This window comes from Scomber japonicus, chromosome 10 (assembly GCF_027409825.1).
Source record: "Scomber japonicus isolate fScoJap1 chromosome 10, fScoJap1.pri, whole genome shotgun sequence".
Classification (NCBI taxonomy): domain Eukaryota; kingdom Metazoa; phylum Chordata; class Actinopteri; order Scombriformes; family Scombridae; genus Scomber; species Scomber japonicus.
Genome location: NC_070587.1, coordinates 11,463,461 through 11,484,407, shown reverse-complemented (window position 1 = coordinate 11,484,407; position 20,947 = coordinate 11,463,461). Strand labels below are relative to the sequence as shown.

General features: G+C 41.9%; 2 protein-coding genes across 2 annotated transcripts in view; one reads left to right on the top strand and one right to left on the bottom strand.

Annotated features, from left to right (window-relative positions):
- Nucleotides 1–20,947, bottom strand: part of tmem245 (transmembrane protein 245) — a 189,094-nt gene that overhangs the window by 141,930 nt on the left and 26,217 nt on the right. The window lies entirely within an intron of this gene.
- galnt1 (UDP-N-acetyl-alpha-D-galactosamine:polypeptide N-acetylgalactosaminyltransferase 1) overlaps nucleotides 1–20,947 on the top strand; it is a 41,314-nt gene that overhangs the window by 13,100 nt on the left and 7,267 nt on the right. Inside the window, exons 2-9 of the mRNA XM_053326549.1 lie at nucleotides 2,972–3,084; nucleotides 11,320–11,459; nucleotides 11,550–11,718; nucleotides 16,248–16,414; nucleotides 17,156–17,283; nucleotides 17,396–17,475; nucleotides 17,894–18,064; nucleotides 20,563–20,680. Of these exons, the coding sequence (XP_053182524.1) occupies nucleotides 11,321–11,459; nucleotides 11,550–11,718; nucleotides 16,248–16,414; nucleotides 17,156–17,283; nucleotides 17,396–17,475; nucleotides 17,894–18,064; nucleotides 20,563–20,680 (972 nt within the window). The 5' untranslated portion in view covers nucleotides 2,972–3,084; nucleotide 11,320. The remainder of the gene's footprint in view (nucleotides 1–2,971; nucleotides 3,085–11,319; nucleotides 11,460–11,549; nucleotides 11,719–16,247; nucleotides 16,415–17,155; nucleotides 17,284–17,395; nucleotides 17,476–17,893; nucleotides 18,065–20,562; nucleotides 20,681–20,947) is intronic.

Genomic DNA, 20,947 nt, shown 5'->3' with positions numbered 1-20,947 from the left:
GCACTGTTTGTTGTTGCTAAGACCAAAGATGTCATCGCTGGACTCCCTCTGTTAGAGCATACGCTACAAACAGAGTCACATAACACGTACAGAAACCCTGGCTGGGAACCAAGCACATAATCACACACAAACACACATACACACGCCAGCGCTTCATGCTGATAGCAAGCTATCACACGGTCTTGAGAAGAGACACTTTCCTCCCTGACTAACCCAGCCTCTCCTCTCTCCTCTGTGTCTGCCTCTGTCTTTTGAGAGAAAGCGGAACAGTTAGGTTTAATGCTCGGCCATGGCTGGTTGGTCACAGTGTGCTCACGCTGAGCTCGGGGAATTGTGAAGGACTGATTTGACTGTCTGTTAGTTTTAGCTCAGCCCACACTACCCTCCAAATTGTCCAGAACAAAGGTTTTTTTAGAGCTTCTCAACCTTGTTTGGCTCAGTTCCTGCTTTGAGCCCTCACACGTTAGCATGCCAAGTTTTGCTTGCAAGGTGCTATGTGGGTTCAGACTTGCACAAACCACATGATGTGTGTTACGTGATTTCTGCTCGCTGAAAGAAGACTTATGCTTGCAGGGAGAGTTCTTCACATATCCAGCCATGACTCATCCTCACCTCTGCATTTGTTAGTCTGCCTCAGTCACTGGTCTTTTGGATTTCCGACAAGAATTACGTCGACCCGGGCTGAATGGAAAGAGGCCTGTGTGGGAGAGGAGTCAGACTTTGTGGATTAATAACAGGGAGTGTACTGTAGGGACGGGGAGATAGAGGCAGCGGTAGGGTGGGATGGTGAGGACAGACTTTTGGCTGCAGCACTGCATTCTCTGCGTTGGTTCTGCGAAGAGAAGTAAGGAGGTGGAAAAACAAGAGGGATGGTGAAGACTGCAAAAAGAAAAATAGATACAACAATCCAACTTTTCTTTACCAGTATTTAAGTTAAGATGTGGCTGCAACACTGGATTCTTATGTCAGTGCAGCGTTGGCCTAAATACTCATGTTGCAATGACACAGCTAACTGTTTGCACAGGTCCATCTCTGCTCTTGTGTGGTGTACTGTATTACACAAGTTTCCATCCGTTAACCTAACTAGTGACGCAGCACATTTTGATGTGTGAGGTATAATATTATTACTACTACTGCCTCTTTGTGTTGAAATCCAGCATATTTTGTGACTGTGTAAAATCATGTCTGTCTGCAGTGTATTACAGCTCCCTGTAGTGTTTGTAAAAGTCTGTGGTTGAGGTTTACATTTAATAAGAGAACAATTAATACCCAGGTTGAGGAAAAGCTGATGTAGCTGTATATGTTGGAAGACCTCCCGACTTTACTGCACTGCTGGAGACGAGCCCAACGAACCCCACAGATATGGAGTCTCGCTTTCATTCAGATGTTCAAAATTCAAATTTGGTTTATTAGCATGACAGTTATTTTGTACATTATTGCCATATCGTGTGTCACAGTGTTAAGTCTTCGTTTTCTATGTCTCCCTGGAGGTCTTTTTATTGTCTGTTTCTCTTCCTCTTTGTGGTTTATCTGTCTTTACCCTTTGAACATACAGTATTTATGCAGCAATTAAACCAGAAAGAATATAAGAGGAGGTTTGTTCGGCAAACAGAGATGTGTGGCTATTTTCACCGCTCTCTCTCTGTGTGTGTGTGTGTGTGTGTGTGTGTGTGTGTGTGTGTGTGTGTGTGTGTGTGTGTGTGTGTGTGTGTGTGTGTGTGTGTGGGTTTATTTTGTGATTGTCAGGGGAATCTGGTGGGTATTTATAGAAGCTCTTGCTTGTCCTGCTTCCAATTTGCAGATGGATTACATTCCACTCAAACTTTGGGGCAGCGTAAATGTAAGATAAAGGGAGAGAAAATAGATACAAGGAGAGACAATTTGCATCGTGTGTGTGAGAGAAAGGTTGGGAAGAGACGAGGAATGATGAGTCACCCAGGAGGAGAAGGGCACAGACACTTTTGGTGGCCTGGACCCTTCATATACTGAGGCACACCTGCACTGCAGTACAGCCCCCTCACACTCACTAACGCACGAGTGTGTGGGCTGGCAGGGAGAGATGTATGGTATGGCTTATCTTGTAATACAAACTCTAATACGCACACATACACTGGCAGGCAATATGAAGTCCCACTAGACAAGAATGATGACTTGGCTTTAAAGTAGGCCAAGGACCAGATTGAAGGACACACACACATACACACATATATGTGCACACTGAGTCATATTCACTCTCATCTTCATTCTCTCTGCGGATTTTTCAAAAATAGCAGATTAATCCAGTGAAATGAGCAGTTCTGAGAGTTTGTCAGTTGTCCATCCCTATATCCCTCTACCGCCTCATCCCTCTGTCTCCTCCCTCCCGCTCCTTTTATCCCGCTCCAAGGCAGCCACAGAGAGTCTTTGGTTATGTTTGACGTTTGGATGGGTGTGGAACAAGGGAGGATGATGGATTTATAGTACAACACAGAGAGATAAAGAGCTACACTGACCATTTGTAAATCACTGACAACTCTAAAGGTTCTAATGTCCTCTTTCAGACATGTTTCACTGAACGATGATGCATTTCCACAAATGCCAGGAAGTGTTGGTACAACTGGAAGCAGGCCTGGTGACACTGTGCTGTCTGATTATGTGAGAGAGATGAATTTTATTATTATGTGAGCATGGCCAGGAAGTGTGTTTTAGGCCTTTGAGTGACAGCTTCTCTCTTCTCTTCCTGTGGTTGCTTTGCGGATTTGCGTCCCTGAGGTGCAAATGTACCGCTCTTGACTCTTTTCCATGCCTTTTAGAAAAAAACACAGTGCCTGCTCCACTCAATGCCACTGGAATGTTTAAGGGGAAAATGGGAGACACAGAGTGTTTCCTGACTTAGACTTTCAGTTTCTAGATGACAACAGTTTAACATATCAGTGCGACTGCTTCACATGCAAACAACTAATGAATCTGTTTTTCTCTTGTCTCTTTGAAGGAGCATGTTTGAGTGACGGGCAAAGGAGGAAGTGGGATCTCTGACGCTCCGCCCTCTCTGCTGGTGGAGCACCCTGCACATCTCACCAGAGACCCCTTTAGTCACTCAAACAGGTATGAGTCCGGGAAAACTGAGCATCACGTTAGTTCAGGCAGAGCGCTGTGGTCGTGGTTGCATCAGTTGATCAGCTTTTGGTTGTCTCTCTCTTGCTTCGGCATCAGCTGCTCATTTAGGATTTAGTTTGCTAATGTTCATACATGTGGCCAAATACCTCTGAATTATACACTGTGGAGGTTCACATGTGTTTATAATGCTGCAACCAAGAGTGCAGAGGTTTTTCTAAATGATCTGATGTAGCTCCGGGTCGTTTTTACTGTAAATTACATGTATTTTGTATTTTATATGTTCTTTTATTTTCCCAATGTTAAGTGCATGGGACGTACTCTTGATGTACTGGCTATATTTAAAAGGTTAAGATATGATAAACAACCCAACTCTTCTGGACATATTTATAAATTTAATTTCTTTCTGTGGGTTTCGGACACATGTCAGATCTTTGCTGACACAGTGGCCTGAAACTTACACTCCCAGCTGAAAGCATTGTTCTCACTTTGCTTTGTTGCTACAACAGAATTAAACTGTCTATTCAAACACTTCATGCGATCTCTGGCTTGCATCAGCTTCTCTGTGCAGTACAGAGTTAAAGACTAGCACAGTACAACAAATAAAGTTTTGGGTAATCTACAAGTATCAGACAGTATGGTCTCACTGTTTAGAAAGCCCAGATGAGGAGACGACATGTTCAAGAGGAAGAGGTTTTGTGTAGTTCATCGGTAGGAAAAGGGTTAGGCGACCCCATACTGCTATTAACTCTGGTATATTTGCATGGAAACTGATTTAGCTTCAATCTGACAGGGGTGTGTGTGGGTGGGATATCAAATCATTAACTCATTGTTCTGTAGTGAAATATTATAGTTTGATAATCAGAGTAACAAATGTACTTGACTGCTGAACAATACTTTTTTTAAAAGTCTGTTAACACAACGTTAACCTCCTAACAATGTCCATGTTTGCTTATTGTGGGATTCAAGTGTTTGAGCGTCCTGCAAAAGCTAACATGATATATTTACTGTAAAAGATTATGCCATGATACGGGACGCTTGTAAAAGCAGCTGAGCCCAAAGCTCCGAGCCAAACCTCTTTACATATCAATCAATACAGCACTCTTAAACACAATTGAGCCTCTTTTAGAAACACTTCCAAAAAACAACTTAATCAAAAAAACAGAATCTTACTCCAGACTGACAGTTTTTGCCAAAATATAATGTTAAAGGACTCCAAAATGCACCCCGCCGAGCCGAGAGAGAGAGACAGAGATAGTGTTACTTCACAATTCTGCTTATTTAACTAGAGCCTCATAAAATAACATGAGTGACTCACCTAAAGGCTGCAGTGGTGACTGTGTCCACTGCTAACAAGGTAAAGTAATTCTAGCCTATTGATTTTTGTTGATTAGCATGTTAGCATGTTAGCATGCTCAGGGATCAGTGAGCACAGCCTGGTGACAGTCAGTCGAGCAGCTGAAATACTCTGACAGGACCGAAGTAGCCGGGATGCAGAGGCATTGTGGTGCTATCCTGGGTAGCCTGGCCAAGGAGCAGGTTTACAATGAACTCCGTAATTTTTAGTTTGAAAAGGTCCCACACCAAACTTTGCCTTGACCTCTTCATGTTTACGTTGGATATCTACGGCAGCTGGTAGGTAGCTGAGCCGTTGGTAAGATGTCTCATTTCTGCCACATAGTGAAATTCATTGCATTGCTTCAAGACTCACACTACACAAAACAACTTCTATTTGAAACCAGCGTTTGATCGATGATTTCATGTGATCGACAACATTTTTAACGATCAATTATCGATCATCGATTAATCATGCCCATCCCTACTGTGAACATTACTTATATTTGCTCAGGATACTCTTGAGAAGATTTGTATATTAACAGCCACAAAACTGTGTGGTTACACTGGAGCCAATTTCTGTTTAGAAAGTAACCGCACAGTCTATTTATTTCACATTTTTCACATTTTGATGATGTGGAATAAAATCTGAGTACAGTGTTAAAGTAGTTCGTAGGCAGGAAAGCCCTGCTGTAATGCCAGAGCCTTGTAAATCCTGCCGGGTTGGCGTGAGTAGTGGGAGTAGGAGTCGGAGCAGCAGTGCTGGGAGCAGCTGACTTACAGAAGAAGCCAGACACCCTGACACAAACATGCTGTAACAGCTCAGTGTAAGGGGGGTGTTTAAGTGTTGAAACCAAATAACAGTCTGTGATGCTGTGCTTATTGGGTTAATTGTTGTAATGCGCTTTTTTTCCTTCTACAGTGATAAACGTGGGTTTACGAGTTGTTAAAAGAGCAATTACAGTACACAGGCTTCACACAGAGCAAGAGGCATGATGCTGTGTGTTCATACGTCTGTTGTTATTTATGTATTTCTATGTGCTGTGGTCCTGTTTGAGTTTACGGGTGCAGCCAGGCAGCTGTGCTCTCTCCATCCATCAGGGGACCTCCCCCTGTGACTGTAATATGTATTGATTTTGGCCAAAAATGCCCGAGTGATTGGAGATTGAAGTATTTAATTCCACTATGCGCCTTTGCCAAGCTTTGAATTGGTAATCAATTTCAGCTGGGACTTTTACGCTGCTGTGGGCACTTCTCTTTCTTTCACTCTCTGTTTTTTTGCACCGTGTCTTTAAACTTTCTTGTCTCTCTCTCTCTCTCTCTCTCTCTCTCTCTCTCTCTCTCTCTCTTTCTAACAAAGTATTGGTGTATCAGCCAGCAAAAGAGAGTGCTGGTGTTAAAGAGCATGAACAATACTCGATTTATGAGGCTGTTACCAATATCAGTATTTTAGTATTCTAGGGTTAAAAGATACAATGGAGATATATCGACCAGTATTATTTTTTTATGTAAACACTCTGCACTTTTGATGAGGAGTTGTGGCAGAAATGAATATAAAGTATATGTAAGTCAAATATATAAAAACAAAAGAAATGCAGCTGATAAAACTGAATAGACATCAAGACTATAAACACAGTCCTGACCTCGATTTTATTATTTAATTCAAATATTTTACATTCATATCTGTAAAATATGGTGCCAATCCATCAAATAGATGTTGAGATATTTTGCTGAATAAGGCTGCATTCAGTCAAAAACCTTGCTATCTGTGTAATCCTGTGTTAAATCAGTGCAAGAGGCAGCGTTGGTGGGTCTGTGTTGTTCAAGCTAGAGGTGAGAAAATGAAATATGATCCAGGAAGTCCAGTTAGAGCTACAGATGAATGCATTTAAAGGCAGTGGGTTGTAATATGTACAGACTAGAGCAACTTTTTTGTCTTTTGTTGCAACATTTCTTTTGCTGGACTGCCCTGCATTGTTTTACCAAGCTGTAGTCTGCGCCAGTACCCTCACTGCATCAAGGCACTTCCCCCATTCAAATGAAAGACTAATGTTGGCCTGAAATACAGAGCCAAAATCTGTAGGATTGATCGTCTGGGGACCACAAATGTTTTTCATTCCATGGCAATCTGTCAGATAGTTGTACAGATATTTCTGTCTGGATCAAAGTGGCGGACCAGCAACATACAGACAATTTCATCCCTAGAGCTGTGCTATTATTAGGGCTAAAAACATCTATAAAGCAAAGCTTTAATGATGTCAGTACACACTATCATCTATATCTTTTTTAACCTTTATTTAACCAGGCAATTAAGAACAAATTAGTTTTTACAATGGCAGCCTGGCAAAAGACAAAGCCTCTTGAGGGAAATGGTTAGGGGCTAAAAAATATATATATATTACAGTGTCAAATAAAAAGATGAAACTTATTGTTTCACCTAAATGTAACAAATCAGCGCCCCCTTAAAATGTGGGGCCAAGCTGTTAAGGCACACAGATCCTCATTAAATAAATACCTGCTTGCTCAGCTAAATAGTGCATCTGCTCTTATTCAATTAAGGTTTTTTTGTTTAGTTAAATTGTGGACATATTTGTGATGTTGTTAGCGGAGTCTGTTTTAGGCGAAATGGATCCACCTTTGCTATAAGAATATACTCACAAATAGTAGATTTACAGCACACACAATACTGTATTATTGTATACTGTCTCTCTCCCTCTCTCGGTCAGTGTTAATGATAGCGCTCTCTATCTCTTCCTCTCTCTGTCCTGGTCCTGGTCTCGCTCTCCTTCCTCTTTCGGACTTCTCTGTATTCTGCAGGACAAGGTTATGACCTGGAAATGAAGTGACCCCAGCCTTTTTTTTTTGCCCTGAGTGTTGGTGTACTTCAGCTACTTCACAGAGAGTAATGGACCTTGTTCTGTTTCACGTCCCTAATATTAGCCTGTACCTTGTTCTGCTCCAGTTGAGGCGTTACAGCTGTTCAATCACCACTCCCATCACTGTTGTCGTAGGAACTGTTTAGTTTATCTGGCTCATATGATCTGAGGACAGCTTGCAGACTTGAATAGTAGCACCATCTCTGGTTTTCTCATTGAAGACACTTCAAAGAGCAACATGCAGTTTAACACACTTGTTTATGACTGAGCAAGTGGTTAAAAAAGAGACATGAAACAGACTGTACAGAGAACAAACAAATAAACTATGTCAGTAGTTTATTATATGAATTAGCAGTACAAACTTTGTGCTGATTAGTAACACACACTGGCACAATCTCTCATCAGCACTCACTCATTTAAATACTATCTCCCTCCCTCCCTCCCTCCCTCTTAATTTTCATTTACACTTAAAAACATGAAATTCCCAGAGGGGAGACTCTTGTATCCCAGTCGTAAATTGCGAGGCGAGTCCTGGATCCTTTTGCTCAAGAGTTTTTCCAAGTGGTTGTGACAAACACTAGTTGTGCAATCTCTAAAGGGGGATTAAGCCTGTGGAGAAGAGGAGGGGATATGAAGAGAGACACAGAGAAGGATGTGAAGGGGGAAATTGTGTTCTTGTAGGGAAGTAGTGATGGCAACCGTTCTTGAAAGGAGACGACATCACTAAGAGACGAACAGGGGAGTGGGGGTGGCTGAGAGAGCAGCAGAGAGAGAAAGAGCAAGACACCCAGGATGGAAGTATAAAAGAAATATGGAGGGAACGTGATGTTAATGGATTAAAGAGAGAAAGAGCGGAGGTGGATGGATGGAGAATTGTGCGTCTGTTTAATGTCATAGAGAGCCAGGCTGTTTAAAAGAGACTTCAAAGAGCCTAGCGCCCAACATAAACTAAACCGACACTCACACACACACAGAAGCAGGGCCCAGGGCTGCCATGAGCACAGAGGAGACCTGAGGTGTCCTCTGCCATGCCTGATTAGAAATACAGTGAGTGGGGAGGCATGGCTGAGAGACAGCACTGGGAAAGTATGCGTGCATGTTTTTAGTCGATGTACATGCATATAAATCCTTCTCTGCTGATGCTCGGAGCGTTTCTGTCTGTTTCTCTTCAATTCACTGTGATCAAATGGTATTTAGCAAAACTGCTTGACAGCATTTTGACACAACTATGTGAGAAGAATATGTGTGTGTCTCTATGACGGAGCCACTCTGCCGTCTGCCTGAGAGCACTGTGTCTGGTGTTGTCTTCTGAATTTCTACTGTGTTATCAGGTTGTTTCATGTAACTTCTTGAAGGTTAAATGAGGTCTGCACGATCTAGCAGCAGTCAGAGAAGCAGAGAGGGGCGGTCAGAGGGAGACCAGAGAGTGAGGAATGAACCTCAGGCTTCCCACTGGTGCAGGAATTTGAGGAATTTTCAGAGGAGTAATCTAAACAGGGAGACAAGCAATTTGATCAATTCTTTCAGGATATCATGGAGAATATGGGAAATAATTACTTTACAGGAATACACCAAAATGGGTTTTAAAACTTCTGTCATGTGATTATTGTGGTTATTTTCCCCACTATAGTCCTGACTGTAGTGTAAAACTAAACTGTCTTTGAGGTGTATCAGGGATGTGGTGAGAAGCCTGAAAAATGGAGAAAACCTAGATGCTTTATTGTGGCTTATACAGAGGAAATATATCAAAGAAAGTAGGTATTAATAAATAAATGTGTAAAACAGTGAGAGCTACGAAGAGATTCAGCAGCTTATCATATAGCATGACAACTTGTTATAGTGCTCAGCTGTCACCCATGTGCTCACTTTATACTCGTTGCACTGGGAGTAACACCTGTGCGTGTGTGTGAAACCTAACTACAGTCAATGGTGTGAACATACTGCGATGACACTACTGAGCTTAGTGAATCGTTTTCCTGTCCTCCACACTCACATCTGTCTTTCTACACACACAGGGACCCCCACTGACATTATGCATTTCGTAACCCTAACCCTGTCCCTAAACATAACCATCACAACGAAATATGTAACCGTGACCTCTCCCTAAAACCAATTCCAAACCCTCAAACAGCCGTTTGAACATCTATTGATTTTATCTGTCAAAAACAATTGTAGGAGATTTGTATCAAGAAGACTGTAGATTATGTTATGTGCTTGTGTTTTAAAAAATATACTATTGGCCGATATAAATCATTAAACCATCCTCAAAAATCCACTATTGGTTAAATAGTATATGTCATAAACTGTATGACTGGAACTACCAAATTATTTTATTGCTGTATTAATTCATTTCACCAGAAGATGAAAAGTTCAGATGACTTGTTTGCCTGTCCAACAGTCCAAAAGCCAAAGATATGCTGTTGAATAAAGAGAAAAGCAACAAATCTTCTTAAGTAAACAGTCTCAAGTTTCAGAGTGACTCTGATGGTCTAGAGGAAAGCTAAATGCTTGTAAATTTTAAATGAAGGTCGGTGTCAAATTATCTGAAATAATTGGTTGGGTTGGTAGATGCCAGGCCTTTAAAATACTTATAAACAGAGTTTCTAATTTAAATTTATAGCTGACAGTGCCAGCGTTAGGACTTTAATGTATCCACTGTAGCATAGTGGACTTCATTAACCTTGTCCTAGTTGTAGGCCCCAAATATTATGTTTTGTAAGATTATGTTTCTGAACCCCCCTTTTTTTTACGGATGTCTGACATCTCTGCCCTGTATGAACAGATATTATAGTGTGTATTTAATACTCTGCTGCTGTGGAGAATATTACTGTCAATACATACATCAATACATACAGCACAGAGCTTTAACCTTGTAAAAGTGGCCGGATCACAGGTACGTCATTAGAACTCTTTGGCTCCACAGGCAACTCTGAGAACAGGAAGATCTTCACTCTTGTTTTCTGCTGTGTGCGGCACTTTGTGACACTTTGAATCCTATCAGGTGGAATTTAGAAATGCTGCTGTGCAGTTCTCCATCCTCCATGGCTACTAAGCAAAGCTATACTAAGCCAAGCTAAGCTAACTATGCACAAACACCTTTTTTTTCTCCCAGGGGCACGAGAGAAATCACCGTGGCCAAATTAATTTTCTCCCTTCTGCTTGTACTGCTGCAACCTGAGGGATCATTGAGGCAGAGAATCAGCCAAAGAGGGAGAGGAGGTGCTGGAGGAGAGAAGGAAAGGAGAGCAGAAGAATTTTAATGTGGCTGTGTCTGTCTCTCGCTGCCTGCCAAAGAAAAGCAATTACTATCACAGCTCCTCTCTCTCTGCTGTGTGTGTGTGTGCTTATCTGTGGGTGTGTGTGTATCTGCACTCCAGTACACAGGGATTTGGTATGTTACATGTACAAAGAGTAGATCGACTTGTACACTGCAGGGTATTTAGGAACTCTGATACAGTAGATGTCTTTGCCTGACACTTAAAAGCAGCCAAAGCATTGCTTAGATACCATAAAACATTCACTTCATAACACAAATGTCAGTGTTCAGCGTGCTAATAACAGCGCCAAACACTAACCTAACCATTAACATTTAAAAATGTCATCATACATTTTCATTTTTTCTTCTGCAGTGACATAAGATAGAAAGGCAACAATGCACTGTGCTCATTGTGAGGCTCTTACTGAGTGTGCAGGTGACCATTTGGAGAGTGCTGATAACCAGCTGGCTGATAACAGCCGAGAGTCAGACAGACAGACAGAGAGTCAGGCGGAAGGACAAATGGAGGTGCTGAGAAGATACTCAGGCATGGTACTGCGGAGGGGGGTTGGAGGTTGAGAGGAGTGAAGCAGGGAGACATGAGAAGAAATAGAGAGTGATCACCTCGCTGGAGCTTTGAAAAATCCTGTGATTGTGTCTGTAGCTCAAAGCTCACAATCACTCCTCACCTCAGCCAGATCTTTAATATGTCTCCTTCATCTTCTCTCTGTTTCTCTCTGTCTCACGTCACATTTCCAGGATGCGGAGGTTCGCCTACTGTAAGGTGGTGTTGGCCACCTCTCTAGTGTGGGTCATGCTGGACATGTTCATTCTGCTCTACTTCAGCGAGTGCAACAAGTGTGACGACAAGAAGGAGAGAGGACTGCCCGGCAGAGACGGTGAGTGTACATTTAAGCACACACACACACACTCACATGATCACAGAGACACCACTACTTAACATCTCTGTATATGTGTATCTACTGCAGACACCCTGACGAGGCCGCGGGACGGGCCCGGTGAGGGGGGGAAGCCTGTGGTGATCCCTAAGGAGAACCAGGAAAAGATGAAGGAGATGTTTAAGATCAACCAGTTCAACCTCATGGCCTCTGAGATGATTGCTCTCAATCGTTCACTGCCAGACGTCCGCCTGGAAGGGTGAGCGTCCTCCCTGCAGCTAATCAGCTGTCCTGTCTCTTACTCAACTCATAACTATGTTCTTGAAATGGCTGTCAGTGACATCCATTGTTGGGAGAGTCCGTACCGACCATCTAATTTAAACCACAAGCCAGATGTCTGGCCTTAAAACTGCAGAGACACACAACAACCATCCAACAAGCACCTCTGGCCGTGTAAAGTGGCCTCTTAACTGTTGGTCAGCAAAGATTACTAATAACTACATGGAAGGATACAGATGTATGCTTACATAAAGTAAATCAAGGTGGATAACCTGATCCAAAGAAATAATAATACCATTTTTAATATCCAGTAAATAAAACGCTTACATACTGATACTACATACTGATCGTACACATTATGTGCTAAATACTACTTGTCTTTGTCCTCTCTATTTTGTTTTTAGTCTACGCAAACACATGTCTGTTTTATATTACCGGGATATTATACAATGTGATCCCCAATGAATGTCAATCAACTGCAACCTCAGATTACCACTGCAAATTAAACTTCATTAAATAGGCCGCAAAATGTTTTCCAATTATTTAAGTTATTTTTTATTTTCTGGCATGTTCACAGTGCTGTCACTGTAGTATGCATGTCCATTTTAATTATGTTTATTTTGTCACATTTCCAATGCAAACACACTGCAGACTTAAAACCTGCATAGACTTTGTATTGAATTGGAGAAAAGGCTGCTGTATCAGTGGTGACCTTATGATGCACTCGTGGGTGTGACTAAAAAGTGCAACCAATAAAGCCTGTTCAGCTAAATCAAAGTGCATTCATCTCCATAGCTAATAGTTCCTTGGTTCACCCTAAACACTGATCCCCCACAGTCCTCTTATAACAGGAAGTACATCACATTAAGGAAGTAATGACACACTTCTGTGAGACCTTGACGCTAAAAACACATTGGCTCCTGGTGAACCATGCCATGAGCTCATTGCATCGCGATTTTTACTGCCCCATTTCTATTTTGCTTAAATAATACTAGGTTATATATGCAATTCACAAGTCCTTCCTCTACATAATGAGGAATTTAGTATTATTTAAGTGTGTGTGTCAGTGCCAGATTATACAGTCAGTTCAGCAGCCGGCTAGCAGCTTGGAAGATATGTCAGGGTTAGTTTAAACCAGGTGGAAACCAATTTGCTTTACAATCTGGCACTGACACACACTTAAATAATACTAAATTCCTCATTATGTAGAGGAAGGACTTGTGAGTCTTCTTGCTTCAGTTGGGGACCATGCATGGATCCGTAATGAAGGTTTTCAGAGGGACAAACAGAAAGACTGACTGACAGACGCAAGACTGACAGGCAGGGTCACATGCACAGCAGTCAGGCAGGAAAGAAAGAGGACATTGATCCGTGAAATGGGTTTTAGTCTTTGAGCGAGAGTTGATTACTAGGTGTGTTTTCACTCAGGCTTCTCTCCGTCTATCTGCTTTTCCAATTAGGAGATAAGACAGAGTCAATATCGAGCAAGGGAATGTGTGCCTGTGTGTGTAGGCATGCTTACATTTGTGTTTATTTTTGTGTGTTAGGATCGGCAGGTTTTATGGAAACTGTAAATGAATTCATCATAGCCAAGCAGGGCATCATTAGCTGAAATTGTGGAGCGGAAACTCACTGATTTATTTTCATTACTGTCAGCAGTGCAGTCTCTGGGTGTGAAAAAACATGTGAGGACAGGTCATTTTGAAATTACAGTCAAGTCTGTGTGTGTGTTTGTATGTGGCTTATATGTGATTGGGCGGATCTGCAGTGAATGAAAACACTTTCCATGACCACACCTTTCAGAAAACTTGACATTTACTCCTTTTTTTAGGTTCTGACAGCAGCAGTTTTATGAGAATGCATATATAAATGTGTGTGTGCGTCGGTTTGTGTAATGTTGCAGGAGTGACGCTGTTTAATTAGAACCAGTCTGCCCGCCCATCCTGACTATCCCCACAATCCACTGGCTGGAGAAACAGCCTGTAACTCATTATGCTGTTTTGCTGCTGCCAAATGTTGCTCCACCACCCTGACAGTTTGAGTACACAACATTCACCACCAGTTTTTAAAATCCACATCATATGACACTGTCATGTGTGTATGTGTGTGTGTGTGTGTCACACATGTTGGATTGGTGGAGACAGATGTCTTGTTTTTCCATCACTTACATAGTAAAATTGATGCATGGAGAGCGGAAAGTCTTAGTTGTTCTGTTTGTGTTGGGTGTGAGAACCAGGAGAGAGAGAAATAATGAACTGACTTGTAAAACATCTGAAAGACTCCGAGGGTGTCTCTGTTTTTACAGTGAATCGTCTTGCATGCTTGTCGACTTCCCCTCCTCACAGAGTGTATGTGCATGCACACTTGCACACCGCAGACTGAGAATCATTGTGTGTGTTACTTAGCATGCTCAAGAGGCTACTGCAGGATGGAGTATACTCTTGACCTTCTTCTCTCCTCCGTCGCTGTTACATTCCCTCTGTCAGAAGCAGCTGAGGAGGTGAGGAGCGAGGAAATGTTCCAACGCTCTGGCTGATCAGGAGGAGGGAGGGAGTCAGGACGAGATGAGGAAGAGAGATCATATTCCATTTGCCTTTTATGAGAGTTGAATCTTTCAGAGGAAGGAAGTCAGGCTGGTTTTGGCATTTTCGTCAATAGATACAGTTGCTGCTTGCTGAGATTCTTAACCAGATAACACTTGTGAAAGTGACTATGAGAGAGTTTAAAAGATAAGTATGGTGATGTATTTCTCCTTAACACCATACAGCCTGTGTAGCCATAACCTGATATTGGTTCGTCCTCTATGCTATGAACCTCCTTTTGTTTTTTGAAGGCAGCTACTGTAGTATCAAGGTTTTCTTTGAATGGAAATGTACGTCCACAATTCATTAAGAACACTGGCTGAGGACATTGGAAAGACTAACTAATGCACTGCTGGTGTTTTAAAAATTGGCAGACTTATCCTTTAGTATCTGAGTGCCTGCATACGTAGGCTTTACTTAGGTTCTTGACCTAGGTGTGAGATGTCTGTCTCTGTAACTCTACCTGGTGTTATCCAATGAAAATTATGTGTGCTTAAATGTTTTTTTTTTCTCTATTTATTGCAGAGAAACAGTTAATATGAGCATGGAATTGGATGAGCCCATATTTTCTGCCATCTATTGTACAAATCAATCCATCTGTAATATGTGTTGTATTCCCAATGATTAGAGCTAGTAATATAATTGTTCATTTTGATTGGTGAGATGATTAAAAAATACTTAATAGGTCTTAATTAAAGATAGATATGATGTGACCAACTTCATCTATAAAGCAAAACAGCAGTGTACTATGTGAGACGTTTGATTTGATTTATTTTAGTTTTGTGTATGAAAGTGTGTTGTTCTATGTAGCATCTAAACTGGAATAAAACTGTCATCAGTGCTTCTTTTGTATGGACCACATACAAACCAAGCCAATAAGTGTTTACAAGCTGCAAACCAGGGAGGGTCTGCTTTCACTCTATATGATGTATCATGAAAGCAATATATAATCATAAAAAACAGAAACATTTATAGATAATATAAACAGAGGGGACAACCAGAGCATGCCTCGAAGTCTGAATACACCAAGAAAAGCTACAAACTTTGTACTTAGTACCATAAAATATTCAAACCCAGCAGTATGGTGTGATGTCATTTAAACAGACAGCATTTCTCAGGGAATACTTTGGAGAACTATTTTAATAAGTCAGTGACCCAGTCGCCACTACATTAATATCCATCTTCTCTTGTCTCCGCTCATGCCCGCTCTCTCCTCTGTCAGACTTTTACATCCTTCTCTGTCTCTCAACAAGGGAGTTTGATGTATGTGCTCCACACTGCTATGATAATGACTCACTCTCTAATTAGCATCACTAATCAACTGTCATCATGCTGGCCCACAATTTCCATGTGTTTCTGTCTCTCTCTGTCTAAATGTAGGGATTTACGGTTTGTTGCTCACTTATTATTCCCCCTTAGTTTTCCTTGTTTAGGAGAAATTTTGAACTCGATAAAAATACAATTATTCTTGAGGCCATAAAAGATGATCTGATTATTGCAATGATTACATGACTGACTAATGTGGTTTAGTTGATGTTTCAGTCCCTTCAGATCCCTCTTGTTTAGACCTCTCTCTTGTATGGACTCACTTGAGCAACAGTCTCTTACAATCAAACAAAGGCTGGATTGTGATGCCTCGACTAAAGTGTTATTTTCTTTTCTTGATCCGTCTCCGTCAGTGCAGTTTTGTTTGTGAGTAGAGCGTACAGCTTCACTTAAACCACATGTGGTATTTGATGCCAGTCACACACCTCAGCTTGTTGTACTGTGTGATGTATTTTTTGTTTTGATACTGACAGTGTGCTGGCTGTTCATTGCCTGAATGATTTAATGTTTGCTTTGTACCCCTATGTGTACTTGCATTAAGTATCTTTCTATAATACAATCACAAATATGATATCCTGATTGTTTTGTGTTCTCTCTATAGGTGCAAGAACAAGTTATACCCTGATAACCTTCCTCGTACCAGCGTGGTGATTGTATTTCACAACGAGGCATGGAGCACGCTGCTGCGAACCGTCCACTCCGTTATTGACCGCTCTCCACACACACTGCTGGAGGAGATTGTCCTGGTGGACGATGCCAGTGAGAGAGGTATATACACAAACACACATATATACACAAATACCAGCACACGTAGATAATTCCTTCAGTGTTTGTGCCTCTTGTTTGAGGCTTAGCCTATTTTTTTTTAAGAGCTACTGTATGATTTTACTTGGTTTGTGTGTGTAGCTGTGTTTGTGCATGAGTGTGTATAGGAGTGTGTTTGCACTGATGCCCTACAGCCAGTCAGCATATATGCTCTGTGTGTGCCACTCCACCCTGTGCAATACTGTTAATCCCTGTTTGGGGGAGATTAGGTCTTTAATTCGCCAGCCGCAGGGATTACACTCTGTTATTACCCTCAATCCCCCCCTGCCGCCAACACACAGCACCATTTCACCCTATGGGACCTCAGGTTAGATGGTGCAAGTCAGACTGTGTGTGTGGGTGTGGGTGGGTGTGTGTCTGTGTCTGTGTGTGAGAGTGAAGGGAGGGGTGCTCTCTGCAGGTATGAGTGGTGTCGGCAGGCATGCTAAGGCACATGCACACAAGCAGACGTTTGCCTTTTGATGTCTGCTGCTGCAAAAGGAAGTAGTAACCTATAACCCAGCTTCTAGTGTGTGTTTCTCTCTCTCTCGCTCTCTCTCTCTCTCTCTCTCTCTCTCTCTCTCTCTCTCTCTCACTCTCTCTCTCTTTCTCTCTCTCTCTCTCTCTCTCTCTGTCTTTGAGTGCGTTTATGTATTTGTACTGCATTTACTTTAATACATATATGTGTTTCTTTGTATGTGTTAGATTTCCTAAAGCGACCATTAGAGCAGTATGTTAAGAGACTGGAAGTCCCTGTCAAAGTGGTGAGGATGGAGCAGAGGTCTGGTCTCATCCGAGCTCGCCTCAAGGGAGCGTCCTTCTCCACTGGCCAGGTGTGTGTGCGCACATACGCTTACACATGACATCCAGCACACAGTCAGCTGCTCTGCATATGGCGTTATGCACTGTGGTGGTTTGTCATACATTTTCTCTCCATGTTTCTAGGTCATAACCTTTCTGGATGCTCATTGTGAATGCACGACAGGGTGGCTCGAGCCTCTGCTTGCCCGAATCAAGCAAGACAAGTAAAACATGCACACCCACACAAACACACACTGAAAGGCACACACACCATTGGCAAGCATTAAAAAAAATCAATAAACTATTGTTGAGCCTGCAGGGGGCTTGCCCTTGTGTTTATTTGATGCTTAATTACTCATTCTCTGTTTACTGCTTCCTGCAAGCAGGCACTAACATACATTCACACAAACGCACAAAAGGTTCACAATTGTATAATGTGTGATGAGTGATGGCTGATGGGAAATCACAGCATGGTCCATTGTTTGAATGCATTTAATTCTGGAGGTGCCACACCTTGCAGATGAGCACTTACTTGTGATTGATGTCTGCTCAAGGTTACAAACAGCAGGCTGATGTATGTGTGAGAGGTGGTGTTTGTTTTGTATGTGTATTGATCTGTGTCTGTCTGTGCATTTGCTGTAGGAGAACAGTGGTATGCCCCATCATCGATGTGATCAGTGATGATACATTCGAGTACATGGCAGGATCTGACATGACATACGGAGGCTTCAACTGGAAGCTCAACTTCCGCTGGTACCCTGTGCCCCAGAGAGAGATGGACCGCCGTAAAGGAGACCGCACACTGCCTGTCAGGTTGGTGATACAGCAAGATGAGCCTTCAACTGAATGATTTGAGTTTTACTCGCCTTGTTTACTGAAGGACACTTCAGTGATGTTCAGTCTTACCAGCTCTAGGGCTGCTTTTGTGCAGCTGACCCTGACCTTTGTCCTCTCTGTTGGGGCAAGCAAGAAAGAAATGTCCCTGCAGGAGAAAATTATTAATAACAGTATACATGATAAGCCATACATGATAATAAACACAGTACGCTCTCAGTACACTGTCAGTCAGCTGGTTTAAATAACTTATATCCTTTGAGCTTTAGCGTTGCTGATAGGCATTCAGAATTGATGTGTGTAGGGTAATCATGTTTCACCATTTCATTTACCACAGTCAATAATCATAAAATGTTCTCAAGGCAGGAATACTGAAAGAATACAGTGAAGCTTCCTCTGTAGTAGAAGAAAAGATGTTTATGTAAGACTCTGCAATTGTGTTCCGTGTTTCATTTCTCATGGCCCAGACTTGGAACTAAAACCAAGAGCTTGCTGTATTTTCTGCCTGTCCATCATCTCTTCTTCCTGCTCTTGTTTCTAAGCAAACTTGACACGTTTATTCAAGTGCCCCTGTTTTCAGTTGTTGTTGGGGTTTTTTTTTTCAGAGTTCTGCGTGACAAATTTTTCCTAAGGGTGTCTTGTAAGTGCCCTACAAAACAAAAAAATAGGTTGTAGTGTTAGAGCAGGAAATTAAGAAGTACTTCACACTAATAGCATGATTTACATAAGCCCTGTTGTGTCACGAAGCAGTTCTGCATTATTTAGACCACTTAACAGCTATTGCACATAAACAGCAGCTATCAGAATGAAGCATGTGTGTTGGTTTTCAGTTACGCGTTGATAAAGTTCACATAGTAGAAACTTTGCGAGTGTGAGTCAGTAGTAAAGTAAAAATCTGATTCATAAAGTATTATATTAATGTGACTTTAACATCCCACATGTGTATCAGGTGATAAATGTTTGCTCATAGATGGCCTTGGGCGCTGCCTTTTATCAGCCACTGCACAGCGTGCTACAGGCCTTTTACCCTTGGAGCCTGCAGACGTGTTGCTGTTACACTTTGAGGAGCCTCTCAGACAGTACAGCAGGAAACCTCAACAGCTAACGTGGTTGTTATGGGTACATCTACCTTGTAATTTACAGAGCTGTGCAAACGTCTTAGGTCACTTGGAAAGAGTCTCTGTATAGTTACTGGACAGAGAAAACACAACAAGCAGTCAACGTCTAAAGCAGACTTAGGGGAGATCCTCTGAACATATTAAATGCCTTTTTCAATTAGATGCTGTAAATCCTTGACAGTTCCCACAGAGAAATACTTCAGTTTTACAATCTCAGTACAGATACTTAACTTTATTTACAGTTTGGTTTGGTTTTGTTTTAACAATTATTTATTCTGGGAAGTTTCACTGAGAAGAAGCCTCTTCTTTTTCAGGAACGCCCTGATGACATTCACATAGTTACAGTTACATTCACACCTGGAGGCTGCCCAGTACAACCACAGTCTAACCTGCTGGCCACCTAGCTGCTCCGCTAGAGCAGTTGAGATTAAGGGCTTTGTTCAAGGGCACCTCAGTGGTGGGGGAAGTGCTGCTTTTTCACATCCCATACTCAGATTTATCTTGCCGAACAGAGCCCAACCACCTTATGGTTACAACTTTGCTTCTCTAACCTTTAGGCTACCAATGCTTTGGATTTTAGCATGGTTTATTTATTTTATTGCCACAGTGGATTTTAGGCAATTAAAACACTTTTTTCAGTGATAAACATTCATTGTCAAATGATTTTGGTTTTATTCAAAGATTTACCACAATCAGTATGTTTTGTTTGCTTTGCTGTGATGCTTGATGACTAAAAACAAGTGATTTCATTGTTAGCTGGAGAGTTTACAGAGTGTTCGTATGTTTACAGTATAAAGAGAATCACAAAATCATCTATAATTAATGTTGCCATCAGACTTCACCACTCTTCCCATGTCCCATGGTTATCTGTGATTGTTAAACAACATCTGTGTGTGTTATTTAACAAGCGAGTATTTGTTTTTCTCTACGTCTGTATTGCTCATTATTTCCCACTTTTCAGCCAAATGCTGCACTCTGCAAACAAGCCATTACCCCCAGTGTTCTCAGGATATGTTTCATCCGTGTTTGTCCGTTTGTATGTAAAGTATTGTGTTTTCGTAAGCGAGCCTAGAAGTTAAACAAAAGCAAAAACAGGCAGTAAGGAAAATAAGCCCATCTATAAAGGAGGAAACCTCTCCGTGAGGGGGGGAAATACGAGAGTCTTGACACGACAATCACAGCAATTGAGAAGTGAGCAGAAAAACAGAATGAAAAAAATAACAGGAAAATAGCAAAGAACAGGGGGTAAGTGCAGTGAAATATAAGACTCTGATGGGACCTGTAGATACTGTGTGACCTTTAGAAACTGAGACTTGAAAGAATTGAGTTAATTCATCCTGCTCTCTTGACTCTTCCCAGGACTCCCACCATGGCAGGCGGCTTGTTCTCCATAGACAGAGATTATTTCCAGGAGATCGGCACATATGACGCCGGCATGGACATCTGGGGTGGAGAGAACCTGGAAATCTCTTTTAGAGTGAGTGAACTCACACATGCAGTCAGTGAACATGACTGTATTCTTCCATGCACTGGCAGGCATTCAGGAGTGTCTGCTGGGGTTCAGAAACACACTAACACAAGCTATTACACCTGTGAGTTTCACTGAAATGTTGACTTGACTAATATTTAGTCAAGGTGTCATCCTGATTGGCTCTCAATCAAACTTATTCAGACCGTTACAACTCAGACAGGAGCAATCTGCGTCATCCATCTCCCAGCAGAGTTCACTGGTCAGCCTTTCATA